Consider the following 23,573-nt stretch of genomic DNA (forward strand, 5'->3'; position numbering starts at 1 on the left):
ATGAACATATGCTCTAAGGATCTGAAGCTGTATGTTTTGCACGTGTTACGAGTGAAATAACACTCATGCCATGTGGATGTTATTGAAGCTTTCGTGAAAGCAGCATTCACTGCAAAGACTCCTACCTCTTCAGATCTGAAAGCCTGCTTGATGTGCGCGTACTTCAGAAAACTGCAATTAGAATGGAAATCAGCTCAATACAACTATGCATGTAAAACATTTCAGAACGAGAAGTAAAGATGAACATGAGTGGCTTGAAGCCTAGCTTAAAAAATGACATTTTGCTCATGAAAGGATAATTAAATATTGCAGAGTTGCATAACCGATAATACATTGCCATGGGTGACATTCAGGAAACGCTCCTGAATTAACAGTTAAGGGAAGCGGTCTTATTATTTGAGATCTTAGTGCCACAACTAAACAAGTATTCTGAAGTGATGAGGCTTGCTGTGAACTGGCATTGCAGCATTTGGTATCAGAAGACTGAGGGATGAAGGCAGTGTACCTGTTATAAGGTTTCAGGGTTAAGGAAACAGTTGTAAATGAAACTCAAGCCTGACTAATTTTAGGTACATCCAGTAGAAGAAGTGTTGACCGATGTTAATGGAAATGTTATAGGAGCTGGTTAAGTCTGAGATAATGGGAGCGAATAAAAGCTGGGGGTGAGATAAATAGAGCATGATGAGCTGGAATTCGGGGGAGCCGTGTAGAATCTGTGCCAATGGCAAGTGCAGCAGGCTACCTGGCAATGGGCAAGAGGTTGGAGCCAGTGTACATCATGATGAAGAAGAAGACCCCAGTGAGGTAGAGACGTGGAAGCTGAGGATTGTCCTGCATCACCAGCCCCAACAGCACAGCCACCTTCTCCACCAGGATCGGGTCGAAGGTCAGCAGCAGCTGCACCGGCAGAGCAAGGCAGATCGCATCAGTGTGATTAATCGCTCTGGATGTATTTGTTTTGGCTATTTTGAGCTAATAAGCAATATTTATTCCAAAGCAGATAAAAGTGTGTTGGAATAGTTTCAACACGTCCCTCTCTCTCCCTGCGTTGCAATCAATTGTGAGATGGATTTGGACATACGAACGGATATGCAAAGAGACAAAACAGAGAGACAGGATAAATCGAATTGCAACGTACTTGAACAATGTGAGGCAAGCAGATGTTTTCTGACAGCAACCTCTTAATTCTCGGTAAGGGCCTAATTATGGCATCATCTTGGTCTCTGCGGGGCAAAAAAACACAACAGTTAACAACAAAAAATTCAGACAATTTTTGTCAAAATGAAGGGTTTTACATGCAAAATGTTAAACCCTGTAATGTCCATCCTCAGCTTTTGCGATTGTATTGTTGGCTTTTTTTAAAGTAATTCCTGTAGTTCGTGTTGCCCTTTCTCTGGTTATGTTGAAGAGTAACTTGCATCACACCAGTCTGTGTGTTGCTTCTTTTTTTTTATTTGTTGGGGACAGGGACCTCTGACAATCTGGGGTTTTCCCATTGTAAGTAAGTCAACCTCGTTTCCAATTTCATAATTTGGGCTCTTCCACCGACATTTTATTTATTCTTTTTTTTAAAAGGTATTATTTTCATGTCTTTGCTGCAAACACACTCAAATCAGATGCACATGTCTCTCATTCCTCACACAATGCTTAACTTATCATCTTCATATATCTGCACATTTTACATTCACATTCAAGTGACCAATTAACAATGTTTTATGCATTTTACCCTCTTTGTGGTTGGAGCATATATTCTTAACTTGCAGTGGTACAATAATAGCCTGTTAGCTGAGTGTATATAAAACACTATCATTGTAATACCAAAAGCTACCACGGAGTGACAGCAGTGAGTAGAAGGCTCATTTATCATTGGCAACAAATGAGTGCCCTGCAGACACAGCGACCCCCTGAGCTAACCACACAACTCCCACTCATCCTGACTCCCTGTGCCCCCAAGTCCTCTCATGCAGCGTTGGAAACCGCAGCTCACCAGCTGTGGCAGTGGTCCTTCTACACTGATGCCGCCAGTCAGCAAGGGTACCAACAGGCAGTCGTGTGATGTGGTCGTAACCACAGGCATGTGAAAGGGCACCCTCCTCTCCATGGGCCAGTCACACAGAATGGGCCCCGACGTTGTCGAGTTGGTCTCTGACTTGCTAGTGGCTGGTGGGTAATTTACAAAGGGTGCTAAGAATTATTGGCCGCTGAACTCTGTGGACGTGAATTTGATGGTACACAGCATAGTCGGCGCATCAACATTTTTATGAGATGTCCCAGCAGAGACATGAATTAAGCCCTCTACTTGTGTGCAAATGCCTTGATGGTGCTGGTCCAACCACCTCCGTTGTGTGCCATGTCAACCTTTATAGATGCTCACTAACAGTAGCAAGCACTTGGCCCTGTAGACTTTTATACTAAATTTGTCAATTTCCCACATTACTTTAAACATGTTCAAAAAACCGCGGCATGCAACCTTCCCCCACTGACCTGCTGGGGAAGTAATGGCACATGGCGATGAGCATATTGAGTACGAGGGTGGCGAGTTCGCTTTCGTCGAGCACTGCCTGCCCTGTGGCCATGAGGCACCACTTGAGCTGTGGGATGGAGTGCAGAGGACGCCAGCCATCCATGCCCTGGGCCCAGCAACGCGTCTTGGGCGTCAGAACTCCGCTCTGCCACAGTTCCTGCATCTGCTCGACAGCATTCATATACGGTGCGTTTGGGTGTTTTGTTTGTTCTTATTGCAAAATTTCCACCGGAAAAATGTATTGAGACAGAACATATCATTTACAACTGACCAGGCTATTGCATGGGTTTTGTTTCAGAGGTTGGGGAAATTATGTGGACACCTGCCTTGGTAAAATTAAATAAGGCTATGAGTTTTTTGGTGGGGAAATATGATGTGCAGCTAAAATAGTTTTGATATTAAAATAAATCTCATTGCCATTTCATAAAACGTAATCGACTAAGTTAAAAAAAGCATTAACACGTGAAAGAGTATAACTACTTAATACAGCTCACCTCATCAAATCCATATGGTCCGAGTCTTTCTTTCTCAGCATTCCCATAATACCACTCCTTCTCACTTTCCCTTTTCATGTCTGGTGACGCTTCGATCACATTGCTCTATAAAATGAAAAAAACATTACAACTCAGGCCTATCTTCAGTCAGGCTGTAGTACATAAATGTAAAATAAAAAAGCAGGTCATATAAGGTGGCACATTTATGAAATGATAAAAAAAAGATTGAACTCAACTTTTCATATTTAAATTTGCAATGCACATTGCATCTGCAAGAAGCACTTCAATCCACTATGAGGATATTAGTCCATTTATTTTGCTCTGTTGAAAAACATTTTCTTAGACACAGCAGATTGCAAAATCCTTCTGCTTTGAATGCAGGCAGTACAATATTGTAAGGTTTAGCATGAATGGTTCATTTTCTTTCATTGCTTCTCTTACATTGATAAAGCACATGAACAGCGGGGAAGAAAACTGATGACATGCTTTGTTCGAACCATATTCACTGCCTTCCAAATTATATTTTCACACAACTGGCAAAAATAAAACTGTGAACCAAACCACATTTTTCCCATATGCATTTGATTTTGCGGATTTGCCAATTGTGGCTATATTCAAGAACGTAACCCCCACGATGGGGTTTATACATAATACATTGTCAACATTTCAACCACACAGTTCGCATTGCCATATAATTGTCGTTCTGTATAAATAGATACCATTATGGACACCCCGTATGACAGCAGGCATCAGGTGGATGGTTGTATTTAATTAATTGCACAGGGTGATTACCTGCAGGGGAACAGTCGCACGTGACGTGTGAAGATGAGCCATGGTTAAAAGGTCGACCAGAATCCTCGTTCCATTGGCATCCATCAGCTCCTTCACATTTTTCTGTTGAACGCCAACGTAGCGTTCGCCCAGCATGAGCAGCACAGATATTACGTGTCATAGTTGGGAAAGCAAGGATTCTAGATTTGAAGCTTTCGTGACTGCAAGGATCCATACTCTTTGGTTCTATTCGATAAAGTCACGTAGGTAAAAAATAAAACAATTTTTCTGTTTTATTTTACTTTACCGAATAGAACCAAAGAGTAAAGCAAGGATTGTAAAAATACAGAAGTTGATTATATGAATGGGCTTCCTTTAAACTCGATAATAATAATTAATCGTAATTTCAACGCATAACTAGCATAGTACTCACTCAATTCTCAAAGTGAGAAACTCGGAGCTGCGAGGATCTAGATAAGGGGGGAGGTGGCTTGGTCATGAGCCGCCACCAACAAATGCCAAAGCTCTGTGGTCCCCCATATATGAAGATGTTTTCTGTCAATTAATGGGTGCTTATACATGTGGAAAGAAACCCACATGAGAGGGTAAACAATACAATACAGATGGAAGAGGTGAGTCCACATTTTTGTTGTCCTGCCTTATCCTGGCAAGCCAAGCTATGGCACCTCGACACCCATGGGAAGGGAGTTTCAAAGCATTTGTGCGATCCACCAACCTTTGCCTCCACAGTACTCGATGATTATAGGTACATGGCAGCACCACCATCTGGCTAAATACATTTTGGGTTTAATATTATTAAGGTAATGAGATGACAGACTTATCTTACCTGATTGAGGATGAGCTTATGAAGGAAGAGAATCAGTCGGTCTCTTTCAAGTCGATCCGTACACTGCAACAGAAAAAAATAACAAGATATTTTACAGTGAGCTACATGTAACAGACCTAAAAAGGACTAGGATTACACAGTTGCAATCAACAACTTGAAATTCCTCTCATGTATTAAGCACAGGGAACACTACAACACTTTAGTGAAGTGCTACTCCTTTTAAAGTAGTGCAAGCTATTTTCTGTTATTGTTAGACAAATTACCAAGTATAGAATGGCATCCTAAATAAGAAATTGATATAATATTATACTGTAATGGAGACCACACACCTTTTAATTGCACTGAATTAACCAAAAAGTAGATTTGAAATTTGATGCAATAACACAAAATGAATTGCACGAGCATTGATTTGCAATTAGAATGCTATGTATTTTGTAAAACATATCCTTAATAATGTATAATCTACACAGATTTAATTCACAAAATATTCAAAACAAATTAAACAATGCTTAATGGTAAAATATATTATATACAACTCATCCCAATGTTGTCTCTACAGGTACAAGTGTTCATGATTGATGGGAAGCAGCGAACACGCACCCTCTCAAGCATGCCGACAATGTACTTTGTGTCATTGAAAGGTCCAATCTCCTCGTAGCACTTGCCATACACTATGGCCAGTGCTTGCAGACAGAGGCACTTCATGTTGATCTTGGGCGTGAGCAAGAAGCGGTGGTAGAGATCGTTGAAAAACTCGTACCTGTGGGTATACAAAAGGCACGCACGTGCGCAAACATACACGTAGATTTACGCACAACACCCTACATCTAGCTCCTCGTCATGTTAAAGATGTTTAACGTTGGTATGATTAATCAAATGTAGCAAAGTTTTCTGTGAAAACCAGTCCACAACAAATGGAGTCAGTGGCCTAACTCTTTGCAACATCACGAAGACTATGCTGTATTGTTTGACCAGCATGGAAGAGTAGGTTAAAAAATTACATCTGCAGAGGCTGTCAAGAGCTCCCCATCTTTCACCACTATTGGTTCAAGCAAGCAATTATAGGGCTGCATATTTTACCTTTTGAGACAATCACCCACAATTCACCAAAACGTAAACAAAATACAAGCAACTGTTTGAAGTTTGTGCAGATTCAGATTTCGGTGGACTGATGAACTTACGATCGCTTTATTGCTCCTGCTTCCTCGCTGTCATCCTCTTCTAAGAGCAGACGGAGATAGTAATCTCCGATCTTAATTTCATCCGATAAGCAGTCGTACCGCACCTTCAGCGACAAAGAGAGATACTCTTAGAGAAAAGTCTCCAGCTAATACAGCATAGTAGACATACACCCCCCCCTCCCCCCCATAGGTAGAGATGTTTATTGTATACATTAAAGCGATGTGCTGGCAAATCAAGACCATTATAAATACATTTACAGCTATGTTTAGTTTCAGCTTGGAAATGGCCATACACACAGTTATCAAGAAGTACTTCCTATCGAAAGTAGGAGTAATAATGCCACAGACCAATCAATTAATATTGATTCTCATTCAAGTTACATTCATCAAATCACATGTAAAAGTCCATGTGCTTTGATTCATATAGGCTGTAAAGGGTTCCGTGACCCAAACAGACACTACATTTATGAGGTAGGTAAAAAGTATATATTTATTGGTCCTTATTTTTTGGTATTTTCCTGGTTCTATGCCTGGAGTGCTATCGGTATGACGTCACTAGATAAATAATCTAGCATAAATCAATACAGCCACATATGCCCAAGAGCATATAATTGTGTAGCGAGTTCAACTGAGTCGCAGACGTACTCTTTGGAGGCAACACATTTATTAACACCAACACAAAAGGGATAACTGCCCCTTTACCAGATAACAATCTATGGTGGCGGACCACCAGGCTAGCTACACTAATTACACCGGGAGTAGCTACAACGGACCGGACCACAGCTCGGTGCCAGGTCCACGTGTTGGAGAGTCTGTAGAACGTAGGACGTAGATTCTTCAGGATGAGCAACAGCAGCCGGTCCCTCTCGGGGACCCGGCTTATATCCTCTGTGGTGTGGCTGGCTCTGCCCTTAGCCACGACCACCTTCTAAAACCCTCGAGAAGGATCTCGACCCTGACACGTGACCACCCCTAGCCCCCACCTGCGGGCCCCTGTGTAGACTTCACCGGTCAAGTGTCCTTCGGGGTCAACCAGAGTGATATGGCCCTTAGTAACCCCATTCCCATGGCCGGCACTCTCACACCATATCCTGTGCACGCAGAGCGTGGTGCCATCCAGCAGTGCCAGTCAGCGCTCACCGAGCCCCTCTAGGGCCGGTACTGCACCCACATCATCGCGGTGCCCGCGATGTCGTTACATCGCACGCCGTGCCTCTCTAGGGCTGGCATTGCACAGTGACATCCGTGATGTCACACAATTGTAAAAAAAACTTTCAAGTGGCCTTTTAATATTTAGACAAGGGGGTGCATTTTGCCACACACTCTGATATTTGATTGATATTTGCTGTACGACAGTTAAACCAAGCTAAAAATTCTCAGAGCTGCAATCATGATAGATTAAGTGAAAACTCACTTATTTATGTAATAGGGTTTTGTGGAGTCATTGAATAACCTAACTCAGAGGTGCCAACTCAGAACTCCGAACTATGAGCCAACCCTCGAGTCAAATTACAACCCTGAATAATGACATGCCATACATTTTCTGGGAGGAATGATTTGTTGTACCCTTAATGGAATGAGAGAAATATAACCAAACAAATTATCTTCATGTTGTTGCTCTTTGGAGTGTGTGAGAAATTACCTCAAACTCCTGGTAGTTCCAGGATATAGTGACATTGCTACCAAGCTCTCGGTCAACATTGAAGGCTCTCATCTCCGACTCCAGGCCATCTCTAAGCTCTTCCCTCGTCTTGAAGTTCCAGATCAGGTTAGATCGCGCATGGTCCTGGTTAAACCTTAAAAAAAACACAACAAAAACAAGAGTCCACAACAACTTGACAAAACAATTTCGATTGAATGGTGAACATTACCCCTTATTTAAATGGTTTCAAAATGCTTATTTTAATGTCATACGCAGTCTGTAGATTATGTAATACACCATGGCAATATTTTGTTTAATGCATGAGCAACGGTTACCAGTGTACAGCGACTGCTGACCAACAAACACAGAGACTGCTGTTTAAAACGTTGCATATTTCGCAAACCACAGACCGTACTAAAATTAAATCGACAAGAACACTTTTATGACGTCGCTCACAGCCTGCATACAATCCACGTTCTGTCTCAAGGAATACACTGCAACTCTTGTGGTTGGTGGGCAGAAAGCCCGGCCACAACACAAGTGCATTCTTGCATATGTTAGTTGCTTCCTCAAACCTTCAGAAAAATATATGCTTGTGATTTAAAGCTTTCGTGACTGCAGAGATTCATATTCTTGGTTCTTTCGGTAAAGTCACGTAGAAGGGAAACAATAAAATAATAAAAATATTTTTTATTATTTTAAAATAATAAAAATATTTTTTATTATTATTTTATTGTTTCCCTTCTACATGACTTTACCGAAAGAACCAAGAATATAAAAATATATGCATTTGATTAAATTCTGGTAACATGATAACGTAGGATGAGTTGTGACCATGTGCTACCCTAATCGATCGGGTTAGATACTCACCTGTAGTAAAACAAATCCCAGTTGGATTCCACCTTTACTCTCTGTCTCCTTTTCCTTAAGACAACAGGTTTCTGGTTGGCATTCTGTAATTTGCAAACAAAATTAGTACATGTTAGATAAGAACAGTGATGATGATGCTGCCAACTGGAGGAAAATAAACATTACAGTATAATGTGAAGTTTTCATATTCATCTTCTTGGTTCTTTCGGTAAAGTCACATAGAAGGGAAATAATAAAAATAAAACAATAAAATAAAATTCTCACGACGTTTCGGCCACAACACAAGTAGCCGTTCTCAGGCGAAGAAATTGCTGTCAGAAAGACAGCGTTCCAATGAACACTGCTAAGCTTGGCAGCGTATTTTAAGCTGGGTGGGAGGAGCAGAGCGCCTTGACAAAGGAGTTTTATTTGATGTTTCATTTTTATTATTTTGTTATTTCCCTCCTACGTGACTTTACCGAAAGAACCAAAAAGATGAATCCCTGCAGTCACGAAAGCTTGAAATCGAAATTTTGATATTCAGTCAAAAGCTATGGGAGATTTGGCATAAACCTCAGATATTTCCGGATAATGAATTCAGTGGACATTCGTTTACAAGATGGATTAATCTGTTTGAAAAATAGGAATAGGTTTTACAATTTCTGGCAATAAAAGAGGTGTTAAGATGTTCAAACACTAAATAGATACCTTTTGCAAGGCATCAAAAGTTTGCAATAACCACACAATTGGGTAAAAACATGCAAACAAACAAGCTCTGATAATATATGGGCATTGTCTTTGAAACTGATTGGCCTATACCAGAGACAGCCTTCTTTATGGCTTTGTCTCACCAGTCTTAGACCAGAGAATACCAAAAGGCAAACAGTATAAAGACAATTCAAGTATGAGCACAATAATAGATCAGGTCGAGCAGTAATATTTACGGGAAAATTATTCCAGTATTCCGTATAATTTTGGATACTGGCAAAAAGGTCCGATACCAATGTTTGAATCTGTTCACAGTCCTGCTACGGAGTGTCCTTGAGTCTCAATTTGTGGTCAATTATTTGCGTATATGATAAAAGCAAATTTTTTTTGGCTTACCTGGTTATTTCTGTCCTGAAAGTCAGCATCAGGCCATCAGCAAATTGGAGTGCAGGGTGCAAAATCAACATGAAAATGTTACAATTATAGCAGTTTGGTCTTACATTTTTGAGTGAAGATTTAAGCAATTACAGTAAACGATAGCAAAAATCATACAAATGAATTAATCGATCAACAATACTTGAATTATTTAAGTTATAAGTTGGTGCAATTCATATGTAAATCACAATGTGGTTAATGTGGATTAATTCAATTTGTTACAATAAATGTGGAAAGCCCGAAATTAACACGAGTCAAAATGTATACAAATTAAGACATGCCCTGCAAACTGTTGGCAGCTCTTTCCTATTTTTTTTTACTAAAACAACAGCTATAAACAAAAAGCTGCACTGTGCATGGCCATTAGCGAAGGTGCTTGTGAAGATAAGGGAAGACCAGCACTTCGTTAATCCACGTGCCAAACATTGCAATGCCTGGTATAGCATTCTCCTTCCAGTGCCACAATAACCCCCCTCCCCTTTTTGCAGCTGAACATCGGGACTTTTTGAACCCTGCTTGCGGTTTAAGTGAATTTAAAAAAAAAAGCTCATTACCCAGCGCGTCACATGGTAACCTCCGATCAACAAGCAACAAAGAGATATATGCCCTACATGTGAAATAACAATTAATGTTTTCATCCGCCGAGCCAGGCCATTATTGCAAAAATTGGATGGCCATGTGTTGAATGGAGAAGGCCATCTGTAGACTGGGTTCGATGGTGTTTGTTGAGTAGGCACCTCCTTCTGGGTGATGCCCATGCGATCCCTCCAGTGGATGAGCACAAAGTCAACCTTCTCTTTGGCAAACTTCTCCACCCCCTTGGCAGCCTTTCCTGCAATCCGTTGCCACTCTGGAACTTTGCTCATCTTCAAGAATTGGTCCTAAGACGTGAAAGAAAAAGTTCAAATGTCATCACCACCACCAATGCCACTTTTAGATTGTATCGATGTTTCGCAATGGTTGAGCATACAGTACGAGACTTGATTCAACATCGGACATGTTTGTCACTTACTGAAGCGATTTTCAGGTTGTCCCTGACATTCATTCTGTCGATGTCTTTGTCTGAAACTTTTTCTTCTGAGTCGAGGCACGCCATCAAACCAGACGGCTGAAAAGAATGAAAGGAAATAATAATCCGTGACAAAGCAATAACATCTGTCACGTGAGAACTGCTGAAAATAAACCCATAGTATACTCACCAGTATTCGTTTCATCAAGTTTAAAGAAGTAGGGTTGCCCGACGTCCAAAGAGCAACGAGGTGTCTGCTCAACTGCCTTTAAACAGGAATGTAAAAGGCAGCACGAATTAAAGCAAGTTCATGTAATATGTAAAGCATGACAAACTTACGGCATTTGACAATAATTAGACGTAATTCGTATACACTTTTTACCAACACACCCACATCAAACACACAAAAACACAGCGTCACGTTACGTGAATGACCACAACAATTTTTGAGACCATGAGCAGGAGTGTATAACTTACCGAATACTGTTCAGACAGGAAAAACAAAAACAAAAAATAGAAAGTTGCACTCTGGATCGTTTGTAAGCAAAAAACATGGGAGAAAAATCGGTATGCGTGAAGCGCTGCTGAACACAGGCGGAGAGGAGCGCCTAAAGCACCTGTTGGTGAGAAGTCTCTGGTCTGTGCTGATGGTGAACATGGCGGTGTGCAGGTGACGTGGCAAGGCCCCCTCGCTGAGCGCCAGGTCCTGCATCTTTGTGGCAATTTCTTCATCCCCCTCCTACAGAATAATGCCAGATGGAGGAAGTCAGTGCTCATGATGCTCACTGGAATGAGTGATTTAAAAAAAAAAAAAAACCCACACACATTGCACTTGTAAACTAATTTTACAGTGGAAAAAGCAGCAGAGAATTTCTCAAGTATTTTGTTTTTTTCAGGCATGAGATTATGAAGTGCTAGTTTAGAGTGGTTTGTTATATTAATACATTTTCTTCAAAGTGTCTGTGGTTACATACTTCAGAAAAGGGCATAGATTAAGTGTTGCAAACAGAATCTCACCTCAATTATGGCTTTCATGACCAGCCCAGTCCCCTTCACTATGGCCATCGACGGATGCTGTCAGTCCATAGATATATATTGCCACAAGAACACAAGTCAAGCGATAATTAGGATTTTCCACACTTAAGCTATCCAGTCCTTTTTCATGACATTCTATACCAGTGAGCAAAAGTGAAAAATTAGGAAACATAGGATCTGAGGTGTTTGAAAAATAACATTTAAATGAGCATCAACGTCCCGAGCTGCATAACCCACTGCTTATAATCCATTCTTTAAAACCCTTTAAAAATACATACACGTCGGTGGGAACACTTAGCATATGATGATGGGGGGGGCCCTGTGTCACCTGGAAGAGCCTAAAGAGGGTGCGGCCCATATCTGCTACCATCTCCAGCAGCAGGTCAAACTGCTGGCCGTCTGTGGTCTCGCTGTAGGGCGCACACAGCGCAAACGTCAAGAAGTCCAGCAGAGAGCTGATCACCAGCGCTCCTGTCCCGTGCCCCTTCGAATGACAGACACGACAAAGATCGATTAAAGCTAGGTTGTGGCCTTTTGCGTTTTTCTCATACAACTTACCTTTGTACAAGATTGAAAACTCATTTGATTAGAACTGCTTTTTGTGTTTAGTTTGTTGTCCTTCACCTCCGCACCTCCGATTAGCATCGTTGGCTAGCACGTCCGGTGCGAAAAGAAGTTCAACATATATAAGTACGTATTATAAGTATCATGCCTGGTACAAAGGTGTTCAAATTTGCACACTGAAGAAATATAGGCAAACTTATGCAGAGTGCACACATACAAGTTCAAAATAAATAAGACTGCTAGTTTCTTGGTTCATTTATTAGTATATTGTTTTCAGATTTACTATCACAAGGAGCATCTGGTCAGCGAATGCACTTAAAAGAATACTAGATGGGATAGGTTCAGCATCTGTGGCATGACCTGGAAAGGGATAAATGAGAGGAGCACATCTGCAATGTCTCGCAAAACACGGCTAGGGAAAGAAAAGCATAACCCGCTGATTCAAGCTAAATCAAAACAAAGGCATGATTTTCTGGATTATGTGCATCATTTGCATCACTGCTGTTCTGGATGTGCATACGTCTGTTGATTTAAAGACAAACTTTAGCGCAGTACTGAAGAGCACTCTTTGGCCAGAAATCAGAGAAAAATTATCCAAGTACTGTTGTTTAATTGAACGCTGAATAAATGTGTCGAGCCACAATGGACGAGGTTTTTTATAATGAACTGTACAGTGGTCATTTACTTTCACATGAACCAGTGTGCTGCTTTATTAGAAGCGAGCGTAAGGGCAATCCTGGTTGTGCCTACCACGTGTGTGTTGAATTTCTCCAATAGGCTCTCGAGAAACTTTTTGGAGGAGAGGAGGGAACACTTGTTCATTTGCTCCTGCCGGAGGTCATAATCATCGTGCATGGGCTGCAAAAACACACCACACACAGATTCCACTTTTGATTTGTGCTCTCGACTGTACAGTGTTTAACTAAAACGGTTCAACAGAATGGACTGATACAATCCTACAAAAGCTATTACCGAATCATAAACGCAATTAAAATTTTTCATGTAGTTCATTAAAATGAATTTTATAATTAATGTACACCCAACGGAACAATTATGACCATCATATAAACATAGGTTATGTTATGGATCAGCAAATTTGTCTAAATAGTAATGCAGGGAATTTGGCATTGTCTTTTCAGACAATATATTGATTCCATCAACCAACATGTTACTTACACACATGAGGGCGCACAGCATATCAATGGCTGCATGAGTCACACCATCACAGTTTTTCTTGAGGGCCCTCACCACTTTGACGCCCAACTTTTCACGGAACCTGCGAAAGAACAACAAGGCCGGCCTCAGTCTCTCAATGATACAAAGGGTCTGGGTCCATGGTCGGCAGAATGCCATGTCTTCACTACCAAGAGTGCCAGTGTGCATTTGGCTGCTTTGTAAAAAAATTTAATTTGGCCCAAAATAGTTTACCCTGTCTAAGAAATCAAAACATATCTTAAAAAGTGGAAGCTATTTAATTTCGGTATGCAGGGATGCAGAAAGAAGTAAAGGATACAACATTTTGTGGTGGGGTGGAAAATTATCAGGTAGGATATAAATAGATGTTGTCTTTGATTTCCTTTCCTTTGATATAATAAATATTTTCTTTCTACATGACTTTACCGAAAAACCAAAGAGTAATTCCTGCAGTCACGAAAGCTTCAAATCTAGTTTATAATAAATAAAAGTTATACAAAGCAGCTTCATGTCAGCAGTGCACCATGAAGGTAGAGACACTGCACAATGAAACAAAAGCTAATCAAAATAGACGCATGCCTATAGATACAATTGCTTGGCCACTTAGAATGCAACCTATGAATGCAAATTTACTTGTTACTTAACAAAAACAACAAGAACTCCTTTCGTAATAATGTCTGAGCACAGGTTAAAAACATTACCACCATTCCTAACATTTGTTCAGTTAAACATCTCATGACCGCTGTTAACAACAAAAGATGCTGTAGATGAAGCTGTTCTTTGTACTAGAAATGAATACCCAAAATGTAGCCAATTTCATAACTCTTAATATATAAATAGCATTTCTTATTTTCCTCCATTAAAACCCTAGCTAGCTGAATTTTGCAGGACCAAAGTGAGAAATAATAAATTAATTCAAGGCAGCGTTCTGCCACACCCAGAGGTGCAGTGCATGCAACCAGAGGTGCAGTGCATGCACGTGCCCAGTAGGTGGCGCGTGATGTAGAGCTGAGTGGATTGTAGCTCCCAAACCAGCTGCTCAGTCTCGTCCACTCCCTGTTCCTTCGTTTTTGTGTTTTTGATTGAAGCTAGGATTATAGGGTTGTTAGCAATATATTCAATTGATTTGCATTAATGGTGCAGCTGGCTGGACCAGGGCTCTGCTGAACAAGGATTTTTATATGATCCACGTAATCCATTATTTATATTTTCTGTGTAAACAAAGAACGTGTGCATGTGTACGTGGCTAATATTTGTTATCTGCCCACAAGTGCTAACTTGGCAGTCACTGGCTAAAGCCCCATTAAATCAGCTTCACCTTTCAGGAAAGCTAAGTAACTCGACCTAGCTCCAATTATTTTGTTTTATGTTTGCTGCTGCAGCACTTCATTACTTTGGAAGCTGCGTAAACGCCATGAAGCCGGCCTTGGAAGCGACGAGTCGGCGAATGGCCTGGAACTGGCTCTCCAACTCTGGGTTGGTGGCCATCTGGTCACCCTCATGTGTCAGCAGGGCTGTGATGGCCCCGTTTATCAGCTTCTCCTTATTCTCCGCAAAGAAGCTCTGAAAGCCAGCAAACAGATTATAATTTAATGGTGCAACCCTGCAAGTGCCCACTCACACGACTGCTGGATGAAGGGCTTCCACGAGAGAACTCTTTTGAGCCACTCTTCCATGCTAGCCATGTATTTTGGAAGAGGTAAGAGTACCCCATTTACTCCGCCACATGCAACCTGTCCACTATCTGTCCTGTGCCCATTTCTAAAGATGGGTGGACAGATGTGGGAGGATTTAAGAAACTTACCCATAATGACAACTGCCGTGCCAGCAGATCAATTCTGTAACCTCTGGATTGTCCAGTGTGCTAACCATTATATCATGCCAACATCTCATTATACTGTATATTCCATGCGGAATAAGTAAATAAATAAATGGAAGGAGTATTCGTGCTATTGCAAAGGGCCCTCTCTTACGCTCTGAAGCTAGAGTAAACCTGTGATCTTCAACAAAAGCCAGAATGCTTTTCAGAAGTCAGTGTACATCGACAATCAGCCACCCCACGTGATTTCAATCATTAAACACCACCGCATGCATTTCACTGGTGGCAGACATTGTGAAAGGTGGGCAAAGAAACTTGCCGTTGGTTTTAATTTATTTAGTTGAGACCGTTGAGGTGCACTGAGCCTATGATTTTTAAAAAGGCCAGACTGGTGAATAGGTGAGTGTAAACCAAAAACTTCACTCCCATCACCACCAATTTTCCACATTAATGTGTCAGTTTTACTACTCATGACAGAATCAACGGTGCGGAAGAACCTTGTCCGTGGTTTTAATCGCTTTCTCCGTGATTGTATTTGGTGCCCGTGGAGGTAGGGCTATAGAATCGCTAAAAAACACAACCCATAGCTTTGGCCATCAGTCTGCAATGAGGACAACTGGTCGTTTTTGGCACTGCACCTTTCATTGACTGATTGTAGCCCGACGGGACAGTGCTTTCATTATGAGACAAACATGCACGAGGGTGTATTCGGGTTAAACTGAATGCAATGGACAAAATGATGCACATTTTGTTACATAAATTACAAGGCAAAATGGTAAATTATATCATTTGAATTGCACTCTTTAAAGTGTCTGAATAATTTAATGAAATCCACGATGACTACCCAAAAGACAATTTCTTAAATGGTATTTAAAAATACAATTACACATTCTATTTAGCCGTTCAGATTAAATGTACATCACAGATTGGAGAAGAGGAAACCACTAAATGTTAATTAAGTGAAGAACTTATTAATAATGCCAATTTTATTTTATTTCACACAACTTTTGTAGTTTGCTTATAATTGACATTAGTCATGCATTCCTGAATCTGCTACATTGGTCAACCCAGCCAAAACCCACTCCACTGGCTACACAATCCAGAGAGAAAGGCTCTGAACAAATAATTACAGAGGACATTCACATTGTGCATGGTCAATCGTATAAATATTGTTAATACAAAAAATGTAACACTAAAGAGTTTTCTTACATCTTGTGTAACTGCATGAAGAAGGCCACTGTAGGAAACATTGGCATTGAACCTATAGACAGCATCAGCAAAGTTTCCATCTGTAAAGAAGAAAAAAATCACGGCGCTTATTATGCACACTTTGAAGTGTTGCATTTCACAGAAAAAAGACGAGACAAATTCTAAGCACAACATGCTGACATTAATGCTGTTTCCATAAAAGCACATTATAAATTTACTAAGGGATATCACTGATCAGTGTATATAGTGTATAAGAGCTAGACCTCCCTACCTCAAATAGGTTTGGCATTGATGAGAGACGTGACGTACCAGTGCATTAAGTTTCCATTCAGTATTTAAATGCATGCAATGGGGCTGTGGAGTGCATAAACCAATACACTGTACCAACTAAAGCACTTCCTTTACAAATCAATGGCTTTGAACAAAGGCAAGGCGTCTCCAAAATGAAATACTCTGTTAACCAAGAGCACCACAAATAGATTTCTTTGTAGGGAATACATATTGCAGTGTTTTAAGCACCGACTAGCAAACAATTTGAATCCTACCATATGTCCGATGTGATGAGAATCTTAAATGTATACGCTGAATCTCACCTAAACATAAATGTAAATATTGTAGGTTTATGCACATATATATCAACTCTGTGTCAAACTCGCAAGCAAATTCACATTGTATTATCAACTCTATTACTCTTCTGAGAGGGATCCTTCACCTGAAGGTACGCAAGTGATATTTTAACTCATCTATACTTGTGAATAAATAAAACTACCATCCCGTGCAAGCGTGCCTTGCACACACCGAGCTGGGGACAGGCCCGGCTCAACAGATATACAATTCATGGTCAAAATCTGCATTTAGACTGGATGAGGAATCCGATGAGCTATGAAGCTATTATTCACAGACGTCCAGTATGGGCAGGTCAGCAAGTTGCAACAGCAAACGATACAAAAAAAACGATAGGAGTGCAAAATAGAGAGAATGGAAAGCAAGTCACCAAATATAAATAAATAGTAAATTTATTAATTATAGAAGGCAGCAAAAACAACAACAAAACGGTCCGAGACCACAACACTGGACACCTGTGAAAAAGAGCTTCTCATAAGCTCGTCAGATTGCTCCAAGATAAATAAAGATTTAAAAAAAAGACTTCAGATTCTTGCCACGGAGATACCGATAGACCTCTGTGCAAACTCCATCGCGCGCGCGAGCGCTCGCTCTCGCTCTCTCTCACTGGGCGGCGAGGCGAGGAAGCGCAGGTGCGTGCTCTCCACCTCCTCGTCCACGGGCGTGCTCATGAGACCCCAGCGCTGACCGCGCTCCGTCAGCCGCATTTTCACGCACACGTCACGGTTCCCAGACGCACGCACGCCGTCCAGCATGCTGGCAAGCAGCGAGTCCCTGTGCGACGGGCACAGCGGGGTGAAAGGTCAAGGAGCGCGCCACGTTTGCACACTGCTACGTGTCGGTGTGTACGACGTATATATTTTTTACGCAAGTGTAGGGGGTAACCAGGTGGATCAGAAGGCAAGGTCACCGAGTCAGCGTCACTCTGTTCTAATCCTAGCAAGCCAACTCTTGATTTAACTGGGTTACACTCAAGTGTAGTATATGTTGATTATCTCAATAAAGGCACAGAAAAAATTAACGAATGTCAATGTTTTTAATTTCATTTGGGGGGAAAAAAAGTCAGGTTTGAGAATTAAAAATGTCGGATTGACTACCATGAAATTTCTCAATGACAGTGCATGCGAAATGGTGCAGGATTTAATTCACAGCTATGCAAATGCAGGTCCAGTATTATAACCAGTGGTAGCCAGAATAATTTTAGATTTTTCTTTGCAAATACATCTAATTATTGTGAACAATCCACAGCAGGGAAAGGATACGTTGTTAACTCGAAGAATCACGAAGACATGAAAACTACATAAAACTCTACCTTTCTGTTGAAGCGTATCTCCTAATTTGTCCCTTGATATATTCAATGGTGAAGAGCTGAGGGTTTTCGGTATCACTCACCAGGCAGAACACCTGAGAAAGTTCATTGCAGACAGCGAATTACAGTGACAAGGGAGGCATACGACTGTGATAAATCGGTTTTACAATTTAACACTAATCTGGATGTCGCCTGATGAACTAGTTGTAATTACTTGCGAAACTTCGTAGTTAGATTGTAAATGTTGTGGCGTTGCTTTACAACACACAACCGGTGTTCTGTACTCGTAACGAATTGACATTCTGTTTACGTGACGATGCATTTATATATTTACGCGATCTAACCCAAAAAAACCTGTCTTACGGAGGTTTCACAATGAAAAACCCAAAAAGTACACGACTACGCTGAGGAAATGTTGATGCCACGAATGACAACATGTATCTTCAATAGACTGTCACTGCATCTACCTAGTCAATGGCATTGTATCTCGATGTCATATAACATGCCCTATGCATTTCAAATAGGCTTTAAAACCACTCGTGCCGAGAACTTGAATTTCTTATCGACGTTGAGTGACACATAAGACTGGTACACTAAAATAAAATAACAAGTGCGAGAGGCTTAGAGGCAAAGAGTGATATTCATATCCAAAACATAAGCATAAACGCATCTGCATTGTTTATTTAAAACTGCACAGATCACTGGTGGGTATTAAACTTGACTGGATATATCAACCTGTGGGGCACACACCCCCTGCCTTTCAGATGGGGGCGGGGGGGGGGTACAGAATGCGGCATGGATACTGTGCAGGAGACGACAAAAATACACACATACACAACATGAAATTCATTACTTTTTAACGACATTGACTAATGGCGTTAACGTGTGACTAATGTTTTATTGCAAACTTAGTTTTGGAGCTGGGGACGGAGGGAAGGGTACATGGGGACCATTTGTCTTGATTAGGGGGTCGCCAAACCAGAATGGTTGAGAACCACCGATCTTATTATATTCTTAGTTCTTTCGGTAAAGTCACGTTGAAGGGAAACAACAAAATAATAATATATATAAATCAAAATTTAACCACCGATCTACAAGTTTGGGAAACCCACCTCGGCAAGAGGCTTGACATTGACGATGCTGTAGGTGTCAGGATCACGCTCCACCACACAGCTCTCCGTAAGCGCAAGGATCCTTCTTTGTGGCTCCTAACATTGCGGAAGGACCGTGTTACACTGCTTGCTCATCGTTACTTAGGATAATCAAAAATCTTTTAGTAAAAGACCAAATTAAAATTGTACGTAATTTATTCTTTACAGTTTAGTCAGTTTATATTTCCTGACAATTGTTGGAGGAAGAGAGGCCTTCAACGAAACGTTTTAAAGATAGGAAACAAAAGCAATGACCACTAGTTTGTTTGAACAACTGCATGCAAAAAAACCACATCACATCTGTCTCCAACAAAGGTCCACAAATACAGTACCTAAGGAGGAAGTGGCTTGACGTAACAATAAAAATCTGCTGATTCTATGGATCTCTAGCTATGTTTACACTTACAACACATTCAGGGAATCAAGCGTGAGAATGCGTCACTTACAATTTATGGAAATTGTAACAAAAAGCATATACTTGTATTTGAGCGAATGGAGAAAACTAAACCGTATAAACAAGACGGAAAAATAATAACACGAGATGAACAAAACAAGACAAAAATAAAAAAAAATATTACGGATTTAGACACCGTCATGTAACAACTCATCTAATCACTGAGAGGCTCAATCACTCATTACATGCTTCTACAGTGACTACTAGTAATCAGAGGGCCGCAACGTCCATCAATCATTGCAACAAGTGCTGATGAGCAGCAGCACAGCAAGTCACGTGCAGTCAGTGATTACGTTTTTGTTTATTAACACACCCAAACCGTGGCTTACCGAATGCCGGTTTGTGAGCTTCTGCACGTTGAACTCGGCCAGGGAGGTGATGGCATCGTCGGCGCTGAACTTTCCCAGGCGGTTGTTTTGGAACTGCTCAAAGGTGATGGCCTCCTTGCGGAGCCGCAGTGCGATGCCAATGTGGTTGGCGGCATGTTCGATGGCGCTTTTTATCAGCTCGTCCCTTTGTTCGGATGCAAAAAGATGCTGCCAAAAAACAGACATCAAGGCAGCCTTCCATTTACAACCCAGGAAAAAGGCATTTGCTGCCCAAGTCGTTTCCTTCTGCTGCAGCCATACAAAAAAAAATACACAGCAATGGCTATAATGTGTAAAGCAAATGCAGAAGGCAAGCAAATAGATGGAAGCAGTCAGGGAACTGAGTAAGAGAGGAATACATTTTGATTTAAAGCTTTCGTGACTGCAGTAATTCATATTCTTAGCTCTTTCGGTAAAGTCACGTTTATATATATTTTATTATTGTATTGTTTCCCTTCAACGTGACTTTACCGAAAGAGCTAAGAATAAGAGAGGAATAGTATACTCGACTGCAGGGAGTGGGTGTGGTAGTCCACGGATTTAATAGGAATGTAAACAAATATGACCATTATGATAACCAAGCCTTGGAGTCCATAAGTACATATTCGGTGAAAGATAAATGTCATTAGCATGTACTTAAAAGGGAGGGAAGTTAACAAAGTTAACAATGCCGAAGAATGAGGAAGTTTGATACAAATAATGGGATTAACCCAAAAGCTGAATGTGTTATTGTCAGGCCTGTCACTTAAAATATATTGACAACTCAGGCTGCTGTGTTGCACAGGATTGAGGCCTCTTTTGAAATATAAGACAAATCATTCAAAAAAATGCTCCACAGCAGTAGGTGCAGCATGCTGGTTACAGGTCGATCCCCTTTAGAATTCCGTTTGCGCTTATGACGAACATGTATAGCACATCGTTATTTTCTCCATCCTCTGCATCTATTTGTGTTGCGATCTTATCTTGACACATTTTGAGTGTGCAAATGCACGATCAGCCGGTGGAAAGGAATGCCATCGCGCTTTGCGGGGCGCTCACCAGTCGGCTGAATCCACCGGAGATGATTGCGAACCCCCCGGGGTAGTCCGAGACCTCTGTGAAGCCTTCGATGTCGCGGTAATCGTAGGAGCACAGCACACGGTGCGTCACCAGGTCGATCTGGTCTACACCACCTGGCGTCACCTCCAGCACCACCGACTTGCGTATGTCGCTCCAGTGCTGTTTGTAACAGTTGTACCGCTGTGGCAGCAGAATGTTAAAAGAAGATGACAGGATGGGGGTGGCCCCATCAATAACCAATTGTAATAAAAACAGTAAACTAGCCACTTGTGTTTACGACCAAGCTTTAGCTCGAGCCTGAAACTGCCCATCATATACGCCGCACCATTTCCAATACATGTTATAAAACTTTTCAATTTCATATTGGATTTGGCATGCATGTTTTTTTCCATGTTAATATACCTTGATTTCTATCAATATGTAGTTTCTGTTGGCTTAATTGGTAAAAAATATATTGTCGTGTATTTAAAATCAATAATCTATAAACCAATTATTGCTATACTGCCCAATACTGCCATAACATAGCCATGTTGCCCTGTGGCAACTGTTTGTGCATGGTGGTCACTCCTCCAATTGCAGCAATATTAAACATCAGCCACAGCAAAACATTTGACAATTTTGATAAATGAGCTTACAGCTTGGGCCACAAGTGTATGGCTAAAAGGACTATACGACAAATTAAGATATCCTGCAGAATTGAGCCATGAAAAACAGCAATAATGAAACGATTTTACAAGGAGTCTCCACCGTATTAAAACCACTTCGTTTCTTCTGAAGGTGACAGCTGTTAAGCCGAACAAATCATAGGTTTTAAAAAGAAGAAATCAACGCAATGATTCCAACAATGAAACAAATTATTTGGTGATATTGCATTGGCAGTTGTGCACAAATAATAATAAAAAAACTCAACATATACTTCAATAACACTGCCTTAAACATATATAAAAGGCATGTTTCAGGCAATGACCCCTCTTAATTGCACATAAATGATGAATGTACCAGAAAGAAGGGCCATTTCTTTAAAGGCAGTGTCATTGGCACATGTTAAGTTGTTAACTCTGTAAACAAAATCACCCGAAGCTTGCAGGATTTGCACGGAAAGATGCAGTAGACATAGTTCCATTACTTTAATGCGAAGTACCGCAACCAATCGGGCAACAGAAATACGTCTACTGACTCACCCTTCCGACTATTTTACCCTCCGCAAACTCTGTCCGAAAACGCTGCAAGAAAAGAAGACAAATGTTAAATCTCACAATAAATTCGCTCTGGATTATGACAACACAAACGAGGAAATATACATCCAATTATGTTCAAAGGTGTGGAAGGTGTGTCAGGATTCATCCCCCGGAGGTTCAATTAACTGGCACAATTCAGGGTCATGAATACATTCAATAAATGCTTATTTTCAATGAGTGTAGAAGGAACTCGTGAAGTAGGGCTCAGATTACCACAACATACAAAATATGAATCGGAAATTAATCATTCTTAGACGTGAAATTTTATATGCATTTATCATGAGTTTAACAATCGATATTATGTGATGAATTAATGTGTCATTATACCTCTGTTGTATAATGAAACCAAATCATTTTCAAAAATTCTAAAGGGTCGATTAAAATAAGTAATTATAATTTTCAACCTTTTGTCAATCTACTGCTGGATGAAGGCCTCTTGTCATGTTGGTCATGGAGGTAATTTGACCAAACTTCACCAAACTGGTCAGCGCAGGTAGGTGAAGGGGATGCCCAGAATCGTTTCAATTACCTCTCGCCACTGATATTAGCCTTGGCCAGAAATGAAACGCAGGTTGCTGCTGGGTTTATAGTGTAAAATGCGCCAATCACTGTGCCACTGCTACTCAAGAGAGATTGTTAAGATGTTCAAGTAAAAACATAAAAAAATTGCTAAAATGTTTCTAGAAAGTTATAATAGACTAACAAAATAAATTTACATTTACATTGTGCAACACTTAACAATGTACTTATCCTCATTAGTACAGACAGATGAGCTTCAACATAAATATATTAGGTCAGTGTAACATTTCATTGAATCAATTTGTATGTATTGACTGCATGTTATAATGCCATAAATCAAATTAATTTTGCTTTATGAGGCGCTGTTCAGGGAAAACAGGTAGAAAAATCATGTTTAATGACTTGCCAAGACCAATGGACAATGAAGTGTTCTGCAGAATTAAAAGCCACACGAAATTACATTTAAGGGTTAAGTTGAACCCGGATGTTAAATCGCATTATGAAGCGTAAACATATATGTACTTGGACTGCATTACATGTGCTTCTTTATTGCAATTGTGCATATGCATT

The 23,573-nt window shown here is 40.7% G+C and overlaps 1 protein-coding gene across 4 annotated transcripts in view; it reads right to left on the bottom strand.

Moving 5' to 3' along the window:
* The window catches only part of DNAJC13 (DnaJ heat shock protein family (Hsp40) member C13), a 55,844-nt gene that overhangs the window by 23,191 nt on the left and 9,080 nt on the right, over positions 1–23,573 (bottom strand). For 3 of the 4 annotated variants that reach the window (XM_032951152.2, XM_076066193.1, XM_076066192.1), the window contains exons 5-32: positions 22,428–22,469; positions 21,226–21,426; positions 20,149–20,355; positions 19,327–19,422; positions 18,218–18,309; positions 17,513–17,679; positions 16,282–16,361; positions 14,647–14,816; positions 13,236–13,335; positions 12,810–12,917; positions 11,824–11,979; positions 11,478–11,534; positions 11,078–11,199; positions 10,651–10,726; positions 10,464–10,559; positions 10,189–10,332; positions 9,413–9,427; positions 8,330–8,412; positions 7,460–7,613; positions 5,818–5,921; positions 5,237–5,396; positions 4,637–4,699; positions 3,811–3,912; positions 3,019–3,123; positions 2,485–2,687; positions 1,139–1,223; positions 743–897; positions 126–171 (exon numbers count right to left, since the gene is read on the bottom strand). In XM_032951152.2, the coding sequence (XP_032807043.2) occupies positions 126–171; positions 743–897; positions 1,139–1,223; positions 2,485–2,687; positions 3,019–3,123; positions 3,811–3,912; positions 4,637–4,699; positions 5,237–5,396; positions 5,818–5,921; positions 7,460–7,613; positions 8,330–8,412; positions 9,413–9,427; positions 10,189–10,332; positions 10,464–10,559; positions 10,651–10,726; positions 11,078–11,199; positions 11,478–11,534; positions 11,824–11,979; positions 12,810–12,917; positions 13,236–13,335; positions 14,647–14,816; positions 16,282–16,361; positions 17,513–17,679; positions 18,218–18,309; positions 19,327–19,422; positions 20,149–20,355; positions 21,226–21,426; positions 22,428–22,469 (3,189 nt within the window). The remainder of the gene's footprint in view (positions 1–125; positions 172–742; positions 898–1,138; positions 1,224–2,484; positions 2,688–3,018; positions 3,124–3,810; positions 3,913–4,636; positions 4,700–5,236; positions 5,397–5,817; positions 5,922–7,459; positions 7,614–8,329; positions 8,413–9,412; positions 9,428–10,188; positions 10,333–10,463; positions 10,560–10,650; positions 10,727–11,077; positions 11,200–11,477; positions 11,535–11,823; positions 11,980–12,809; positions 12,918–13,235; positions 13,336–14,646; positions 14,817–16,281; positions 16,362–17,512; positions 17,680–18,217; positions 18,310–19,326; positions 19,423–20,148; positions 20,356–21,225; positions 21,427–22,427; positions 22,470–23,573) is intronic. The other variant, XM_032951155.2, reaches the window with a different exon arrangement.

Source organism: Petromyzon marinus, chromosome 10, assembly GCF_048934315.1.
Source record: "Petromyzon marinus isolate PM22_M1 ecotype Great Lakes invasive population chromosome 10, UKy_Petmar_22M1.pri1.0, whole genome shotgun sequence".
Taxonomy (NCBI): Eukaryota; Metazoa; Chordata; class Hyperoartia; order Petromyzontiformes; family Petromyzontidae; genus Petromyzon; species Petromyzon marinus.